Genomic DNA, 9595 nt, shown 5'->3' on the forward strand with positions numbered 1-9595 from the left:
CTAAAAATAAATATATTTATTAATATAAGAAATTTATATTTAAATATGAAGCTTACCTGATTGTTGGTGCCAAAGGAGTTGCCCAGTCGCACTTCCAAAGAGGGCGAACCTTCTTGATCGGAGAAGGAAAACATAAGCGGAGAAACTTGTCGAGCCGTTTCATGCTCTTCGAATTGTCCAGCGCCAATATTAGTAGCTCCTTCCTGCTTGAAGATAAGCGGTAATCCTGTTTTATTGATAATCCAGATGGGAGCACTAATGTAGATCTCGATTCCCTTGCCTTTGGTGCCATGAATCGATATGTGCAGATGTAGTTCTCTTTTCTTAGCATCAATCAACTTTAGCTTCGGCTCAACAATGCCATTCAAATTCGTTGGAATCTTTAGTTGACCGGACACTTGGAAGTTATCCAATGTGATGCTTAAGTTAAAAGGTTCACAAACATTTACATTATATATATTCTTGCTTTGGAAGGCGTTGATGCGACCAATGCTATAACCGTTTATATTGAAAATTAAGTCACAGCAGAGCATGTTCTTCAGCATCAAGGGAGACAAGAGCGTGATTGTATGACCCGGCATCGTCTTATCCTTGTAAGGATACATCTCCTTACTAATACTAATCAGGGTATACAATATACTCTTATTGATGTCGTAGCAAGTGTACAGATTATGCACGCCGTCATTGCAGCAATGTTTCCACGTGATTTCATCATTGCTGAATCCCACATCCTCGGCATCTGCATTGTTTGTGGATCTTTTGCCATCGCTAGGCACATGAGAAATGTACAACGAGGCATCTAGGAACTTCAACGGCACACACTGCTGATCATTGGGTGTAATTGTGCTGATGGCAGTCATTGCATCCACTTGATTCCTATTCAGCACTTTCTTCAGATAAACTTCATGATCCAATTTGTTAATGATCTTCAGTGGAGACATGACTTTAATCAGCTTTTGCGCCGAACCCATCAGCGAAATGTCAAAGATGATGCGTGTTTTCTTCTCATACTTCGAATCCAATATTGTGGAGCGGAAATATATGCCAACTTTATCAACAGAAATCGGTCCAATCAGCGTCCATCCATGGATTTGAACTAGAATTTGATGCAGATTGAGGAGATGCGAATCAATGTGCCTCAGCTTGCTCTTCTGACTAAAATCGAAGGTCTTGATTTCATTCGGTTCGACAGTTATCCAGTTCTTGATGATCTCTAGTTGATGCAGCTCTGAGCCGGTTAAATCTCCTAGCTGAGCATAGATAGGCTTGAAGAGCAGCGCTGAACCCGTCAGGTTCTGCAGAGCAAAAGGAACATAAGGCGAACGTTGCCGGAAATTGGAGTTTTTCACATTGTCGAGCGAATGGAAATCGCTGGTCCAGTTCTTGACAACCATGTGAATCAGTTCGATGAGCGTCGAGGTGATGTTGATCTTCAATAATTGCTTACTATTCACGAAGATCTCAAAACGTTTCCTCTTATCGAAATTGAGTCTTTTGTATTTCCATTTAGCAGCACATTGCCAAATCTCCGCCAGAGGTTCCCAGCCACTCAAACGACGATTATAATAGTTGAGTGTTACTTCTGTATCCAAATCTCCTTCAGCTGAATTATTGCTACTCAATTTATCCACCTCGATGCCATTGGCTTGGAATTTATACTTGAGCAGCATCTTTGTTAGGGATATTTCGAGGAGTGGCACATCAGCATCCATGCAATCATCGATCACACACATTGATATACAATTGGCATCCAAAACGGCGGTCTTCAACTCCAGTGCTGGATTCTGTGTCGTGTTGCGTTTCTGCTGCGAAAGCCACAATGCCGCATCATTGAGTTTCCAATTGTTCAACTCCATGGCGTACCAGCAATTGGTTATTTCGAAACCCATTGCCAGCAGCGGTGCAATTTTTTCAAATTCCGAATTCGATTTGGAAAGCACATTTGGAGGCGTTGAAGTTTGGTTTGGTATCATGCTAATCATGCGAAGAAAAAGTTTCATATCTATATACGACAAGCGTATATTCAATTGTTTATGCACAACAATATTTAGGCAATTGTTTCTTAGTTCAATATTCAATGTGAATGGATCAATGATGGAGAGCGCACTTTCGTCCTCGGCGTCTAGTGTGCAGGAAAAGATTTCCAGGTGATTGATGTTTATAGACAAAGGCACACAACTATTATTCGGCTTGTAGGAGATGACGGTTGTGCTCTTCAATATGATAGCATTTGAGTCCAAGCGATTGTACTGCTCCACAAAGATAATTTCCGAGTCTGTCACATTTATTATATACTCGGTCACAGAGGCTTCTATTGGCTGAGCAGATGCCTGATCCATTTGCAGCGCTTGACTTGCTCTATGATTCATTGGCATCACAGGCAAAGAGTCTTCCTCCAAGAATTTCTTTAGATGATCCAAGAAGTCCAGTATGCCAATAACTCTCATGTCATTCAACATAATTGTGTACTTAGTTAGACTAGCTCTTTTTCTGCAGTGGATTTCCACCTGCGCAGAATGTTTTGGTGGCGTTGCTTTCTTTGAAGGCTGCAGCACGTTGCGAAAAACATTCGCATTATGTTTACCTTCGGGCCTTTCGTCAACAATCAGTATGTTGCTAGATATCAAATCAATATCCTGTGCGCCATCGCTAAACATATCGATTTCCAGTTGCGAGCGTATAAAGTGAATACAGGCCAAAGGCTCCAGCACAAAGTCGGGCATGGTATTTGAATTTGGCACCAGCAAGATTGAAACATCCTCCAGCAGAATACTTATCGAGAGCAGCGTCAAAACTCTCACCGAATCCTCGGTCTTGGTGAAAAGATTCAATGCCGAAAAGGTTTCCATCGATGAGAAATTATTGCTCAATGTGTGGCTGTGAACGTCATCAATATTCTCACCCATATTGTTGGCCAAAAGTCCTCTAATCAGTTTGTATGTTTGAATATTTAGTGTTGCATTTAGTCTGGAGAAGGTTCCCTTCACACTAATGTCTGGGCAAACTCGCGTACTCTCCGTCGTCAGATTGCGCTCCACTTGCACATTCAGATAGCAAGACTCTTTAAATATTGGACTCCCCTTGATGAAGATTGTATTTGCAATATTTATGAATATTTCCTTGTCGTAGTTTGTTTCCAGTTTTTGCACATTACGCTCGGCGGAGAAGAAATTGATGTTGACCAAATCGATGCGCATGACGTCCAAAATCTCATCTGGATTTGGTGTAATACCCTTTTTGCTTATGATGCACTCGTCATTGGCAAAGTGAAAGCTGTTCTTCAGGGTAAACTGTCCAAGGTAAGCGATTAAAACATGATTACTATTGTAACATGCTGGGAGAACAATTATAGGTGTAGCTGCTTGAATACAAAGCTTTATCTTCGACGACTGTTCACCTCGATCGCGATCTACATTATGCCGTTTCAATTTCCTTATTACGGGCTGCAAATAATCAAACAATTTTTAGTACTTTTTAAAGAAATTAATTACCAATAATTACTTTACCGTTTGCAACTGCAGCAGCTCCTTAATAAATAAATGTAGTTCGACTATAAAACGCTTGGTGTGAATATAATGAACTGAGGACATATTAATCCAGAGTACAGCATCGGCATTGATGACATTTGAAGGATCCAGATCAGTAAGTTTTCTGTAAATAAATTTAGTTCATAAGAAATTCTAGAAATGGAAATAAATTACTTACCGCTTGTAAACGAAATTTAAAGCCTCTGAGCCGCTAGTTAAAAATCTTTCCTTGTATATGCATCCAAACTTGGTCAGATCGTACACTGAAATGGAACCCAAACAACCTTCAACAGCTTTAAAAGCCTCCTCTTGTATTATCGAAAACGTTGCATTGGATACATTAATTTTCGTTAAAGCAGCTTCATTGCGAGTCAAATTAAAGTTTAACGAGCGAATCGAAACATTTAAAGTACTGCAAAAGTTCGGAATACCTAAGCAATAAACCAAATTAGTATAAGTTTCATTTAATACTAACATATGGACTTACTTTCTGGTACAATATCTTTGCGTTCTATCAAATGATGTGGTTTCTCCGGCTCGGCAATTAGGCCGAAGAAGTCAAATATCGTGTACCATCTGTCCACACAAATTGTTAAATTCAAACAATTAAACTCAATAGAGTTTTGTCTTTCTACTTTAGTCTCGGAAGTCTGTTGAGGTAGGCGTCTAGTATGCGATCTATAGATGACTAAATTGTGTTTCTTCTGATCGCTTATGTCTTTTGAGCTACATAATTTCGATTTGAGTTCTTTTTGGTTATTTTTCAGCTTAATGTATTCACAGAGGTTGGAGGGTACAGATGTTGATATTGCCTTTTGTTTGCTACAAAAGCTTGGTAGATCTGGACATGATGATGATGAATGTCCATTCTTTCGATAGCTATTTTCCAGATTTAGTGATGTTACCATATTTCTGAAAGGCGACGACACGTCCGACTTTAAGTCTTCCATTAACACTGAGTTGAGTATGACTTTGACATGCTCATCGTTGCCTCTAATACGATGTTTGACAAAAAAGTCCTTAAACGTGACATTGACCAAAGGCTCGTGACTTTCATTTTGCAAATTGATTTCAAGAACAGGTACTGAGAACTTAACAGTAGTACTTAAACGTTGGACGTCATTACTGGGATCTATGGAATTTGTTGTATTTGCATTATGTATCTTTGGTTTGATATTTTCGTTGCCATCCGAAAAGTTTGTGGCATTCTTAATAGAATCTAAAATATTCTTATATTGCTTTCGATAGAGTGTGACTTTCAGAGTTTCCACCATGCTGCCCTCCACCTAAAAGAGAAATATAGTTAGTAACATGGATATTTTCAATTGATTGTCTACTTACTGAGAGTGTTTCTATTCTTCTTTCTTCCACATCGGCATCTCCATATCCTAGATTTAATTTTAAGGATATCGCGGTATCATGCAAAATTGGAAAGGCGTTTTGTTTATTCGCATACAATCGGCTTGCAATGGGTAAAGCGAACGCCCAATCCTCGTTTTGTTCATTGATATTTAATGAGAATAAATTAATATTGGTTACTTCTATTATATACTTAACTATCACATCTGTTTGCATATTTTCTAACGATTCATTAATATCATTGCGACAACAAAGTTTTCCCAAGTTTGCTATAAAAACTTCTTTACTATCATTCGATACGGGAAGTACGATGATGGGACTATTAATGATAACATCAAGGCTGTAAATTATAAAAAAAAAATTAAGTATGTAGATAAATTTGATGTATAAGATACTTACGATATTCTTGTGTTTTCCTCATTCGACTTGCTGGAAAGCGCTGGTTTTGTTTGAGCATTAACATCTTTTATTTGCTGCACAAATTCTTTGGCTATGTCCGTTGCTTTATTACCAATTGAGGTTAAAAATTCTCTGAAAAATATGGTTTTGTTAAAAATATTTAGTTATCAAACTTTGAGATACCCAACTTACCTCAGACTTTGTTTAAAGCTTGTGATGCAAAAGTTGAAATCATGCAGGAAACGAGGATTATGAGTATAAGAAACCGATGCCATTCTCAATTGAAGACTTATTGCCGTATTATTATTCCATTGAGTCGTAAAACTGAGAGCCTCAATTTCTTCACTTTTATCCTCATCGGAATTATTTAAATAAATTTCATTGGAGAGTTTATTAAGCACTGATTGTCGATTATATTCCGATTCCGGATCTTTGCCAATTGAAAGTATGCGCTGGTGTCGAATACCTTGCGGCGTAATATCAATAATTTGTATTCCTCCCAGCGATCCGATGACATTTAAACTCGATTGCATCGACATATTAATTTTCGCTTCGCTTATCGTAATTGTTCCCACCTTGCGGGCAACATCGTATCTATCCAATTTGGTCGTATATAATATTAATACATTTAGGCGAAAGAAATCAAAAATGATTTCACTATTGTTGTGACTCAGGGATTCTTCGGGTTCAATTAACGCCAACGCAGTCTCTTTTGGGATTTCACGGCTCATATTTTTCCTTATTGGTTGGCCATTGAAAATTCTTTCGGCGAAGTTCAACAGCTCTAATATTGTTTCTTGATTTGCTGCAAAAAAATTAAAGTTTTGTAAATTAAATCTATTAAATTAAAGTTTATCACATGTTTACCAATAATTTCCAAGCTATTAAATGCTATTTTAGTAGTGTGCACATAGTTCGGATTATTCGCATTTGGTGCAATAATCACAATATCAATGTTTATGAGAGCATTTAACTCCGTTTCTTCGTAGTAATCTGTTGATTCTGAAAATTATATAAATTTTAAATTTAACGATCAGGAAATAAAGAGTTGATGCCTTGGAGAAGAATAAATTTTCAATTAAATACCGCTTTGAATATTTTGAACGGCTTTCTTAATGATGTGTGGACTGGTTGGTCTGTGATAATCTGCTGGATCAGGTGAGCTGGGTGAAACAGGTGAACAGGCTGTGCTATGTTTGAGACTTCCAGAGTAACTATCCATGCTGAGAAGAAAAACAAATATCAATTAAAAATAATTCAAAATCCTAAACTACATTTACTTACCCCACATTTCGATGGCTGGCGACCAATAACTCAAAGTCTGGTCCAAACGACTGAATGGCATCCACAAGTAGTAAGCCATGAACCGACATTGTTATTGTTGATTTGCCGCCCATCGTTATAATGCCAGCTCTTGCTCCAATAATCTGCAGTTCGGCAATACTTTTCTCCTTTGATTGCATTTCAATAATCAGTTGGCCAATTGCAAATTGAACAACCAAATGACTTCCATTAACATTATAATTATCAGCGATTAGTTTACTTTCCGGCTTTTGTATTTTCTTATCCCTGAACCGTGAGCTATTTGTGATTGGATAAACAATATTTAGGAAATGTTTAATGCGCTCCTCATTACCATGAATCAAGATCATGGGACAAGTGCCAAATAGCGTAAAGGAAGGATATTCCGGATCAGATGTAAAGACAATTCGCTGTTTAATAGTTAATGTAATATTGAATTTGTCAATCAAATGAAAGTTGGACGACGACTTCAAGTTGGTCTCCCATCTCTCCTGATATTTACAGACTAGCACTTGTAGATTTGTGAAATTTATCGTATACGTATTGTAAATTTTACTCTGCAATACAGTTTCCAGTTGACTATTCTTGTTCATCACATCCCTGAAGAAGTTCTCATGAATCGTGGGCGACTCGGAGCCACTTTTCTCAGATCCCGGTGGCGTGGAGCATGGTGTCAAATATGTTTCCTCCTCGTCACCATTGCTATCGGTGGTATAGTTATCTACAGTCTTTGTGGTGAATACTGTGCTCTTCTTTTGAAAATCGGTTTTCACCAATTGAAACTTGCCGAAATCCATAAGAACCATTAACGAATTGTTGATTTTATAGTTTTCCAAAAATATAATACGTGGCGCAAACACTTCAATTTCAAAGGTCCAACTCTTGCGATTCGGCTTAAAATAAAACGAATTCAAAACATTTAGTCTCAAAGGTCATATTTGTAGGCTGTTTTGATAAAAACAGAATGTAGGATTGTAATGAAGTTGCTAATACTACAAAAAATTGGTAATCGCTTAAGACATCATAAATAGTCAAATAAGCAGACAAAATGTTTAAGCAATAGCGATTACCCAACAGAATTGATTTGTCATGGTTAGGTGGCAAAGTTCACACAAGTTGATTGCTTTTTAAATTGAGCAATAAAAAGAATTTGTGATTCACTATTCTGTTTTTAGAGCACGTACTTACCTCATTGCCCAGCAGCAGCTGATTCCAGGAATTTAAAAAGTTATTTTCTTTGCCCGTTTCATATTTATTCTCAATTATTGGTCGCACATTATTCGATTTGGTAAAGAACTTTAGACACCAATCAAGTGCATCTGGATTATATATCAAATCCAAGCTCTTTGATTTAATTAAAAGTCGATATTGCAATTGATCGTCATTTTCGTATTGCAGCTGAAACAATGGATCCTGATTATTCGTCGATGTCGTCGTAATTCGCAGATCGGATTGATGTGTTAACGTTGATCTCTCTGTTTGTGGTTTTATCAAATAGCAATGCTTTGAATCATTATTTGTTTTATCCAACAAATAGACTTCTCCCAACGATATGCCAACAACATAGGACGTAAACATCGGATTCAATTGCAGAAACGATGATAGATTATTAAATTGCATTTCCATGCAAGCATTCTTTTCGCTCTTCGCATCCTCAGTTTGTAAAATGACAATTCCCTTAAGGAGTTCAATCGTAAAATAACCAAAAACAGTATCACACTTTAAATTCGATTGACTTTGCAGTGAATGTTCTAAAGCAACCAATATATCATCTTCCAAATGTTGCAGGGTTTCGTCCTGTTCCGTGCTGGCTGCATTATTCGTACCATACCATCCCATCCAGTTTGGAAACCAGTGAAATAACATACGCTTGCCTGTGGCATTGTACGATTTAATCGCCAGTCCTTTGGTGAATGTTTTCTCAAAACATATCCTTCGCAGTATGATTAATTCTGCCACTGCACGATCGCTTTCAATGTACGATTTAAACTCTTTGTCCTCCGTAGAAAGATTTTCGTTGGGATTTAGGATAACCGCTTGATAGATACGCACATATCTTAAGTTCTCTTTGAGTGTTAAATACTTTTCGTCCTTCTTTTTCAATTCACGTCCGTGGCAGATGAGAACATATTTCCACCAGGCTCTGGGATTTTCCAAAATACTGAATGCAGGTCTTTTTAATCTGTATTGCGAAATTTCCTTTATTTGTCGAATTCCCGCAAGTTTATCCTGTATCTGGACATGTTGCGTCTGAAATATTAATAGTGAAATATTTTAGTACTTAAAGAAGACTTTAAAACAAATAAAATAAATACTAATACAATAATAAATATTCTATAGCTTTCAGTGAAGTAAATTTTCTATTAAACACTGTCGCTACCTAAATATCTTATCTGCAGAAAGATAAATTTTACTTTCGTTGACAAACAAACCAAGCATTTAGATAGTCTTTTTAATTGTTGGCTTTCTTTCGCAACCTTCGACTTATCTACTTTACGATACAAAGTTTATGATATTAACATTTTCAGAATACAAGAACGATAGCCAACTTACCTTCGACAACACTATGATGACTTCCGGCACTTGAAGATCACAAGAGACCCGTGGCTTCTCCTTGGAACGAAATAACCTGTGGTGACTTTTCACGTTTCCATCTGGCGGTTGCACTTATGGGCTTAATGATGAAGTCGTGTGGTCGCAATTGACACGTCGGATTCATATGCTGTAATAGTTCTTGATTCGTGAACTTCTGACACTTGATATCATCGTGCAATGTATCCCAGTACAGGGATAATTCTTTTAGTTCTACAATCTTGTAGTTAACATCATTATTTATGGTTTTGTTTGCACCCGTTGTCCAATTCGAATCACAGGTCTGAGCTGTCAACGAACCAATTCGAATGCCAGCGGCAATTTTGCTGTTGCCAACATCGACGATGTCTTCGTAGCGAAAGTGCACATCATTGATTTTCAGCTCAATGTTGTCGATGATATTTGTGGCCATATTT

At 37.4% G+C, this 9595-nt stretch overlaps 1 protein-coding gene across 7 annotated transcripts in view; it reads right to left on the minus strand.

The window, feature by feature from the left end:
• Positions 1–9595, minus strand: part of LOC117566431 (intermembrane lipid transfer protein Vps13D) — a 28104-nt gene that overhangs the window by 3810 nt on the left and 14699 nt on the right. For 2 of the 7 annotated variants that reach the window (XM_052004696.1, XM_052004695.1), the window contains exons 4-14: positions 7776–8837; positions 6570–7480; positions 6372–6508; positions 6153–6287; positions 5478–6090; positions 5286–5417; positions 4869–5226; positions 4015–4813; positions 3706–3958; positions 3507–3651; positions 57–3443 (exon numbers count right to left, since the gene is read on the minus strand). In XM_052004696.1, coding sequence (XP_051860656.1) covers positions 57–3443; positions 3507–3651; positions 3706–3958; positions 4015–4813; positions 4869–5226; positions 5286–5417; positions 5478–6090; positions 6153–6287; positions 6372–6508; positions 6570–7480; positions 7776–8837 — 7932 coding nt within the window. The remainder of the gene's footprint in view (positions 1–56; positions 3444–3506; positions 3652–3705; positions 3959–4014; positions 4814–4868; positions 5227–5285; positions 5418–5477; positions 6091–6152; positions 6288–6371; positions 6509–6569; positions 7481–7775; positions 8838–9595) is intronic. The other 5 variants (XM_052004701.1, XM_052004700.1, XM_052004698.1 and 2 more) reach the window with 3 other exon arrangements.

Source organism: Drosophila albomicans, chromosome 3 (genome assembly GCF_009650485.2).
Source record: "Drosophila albomicans strain 15112-1751.03 chromosome 3, ASM965048v2, whole genome shotgun sequence".
Lineage (NCBI taxonomy): Eukaryota > Metazoa > Arthropoda > Insecta > Diptera > Drosophilidae > Drosophila > Drosophila albomicans.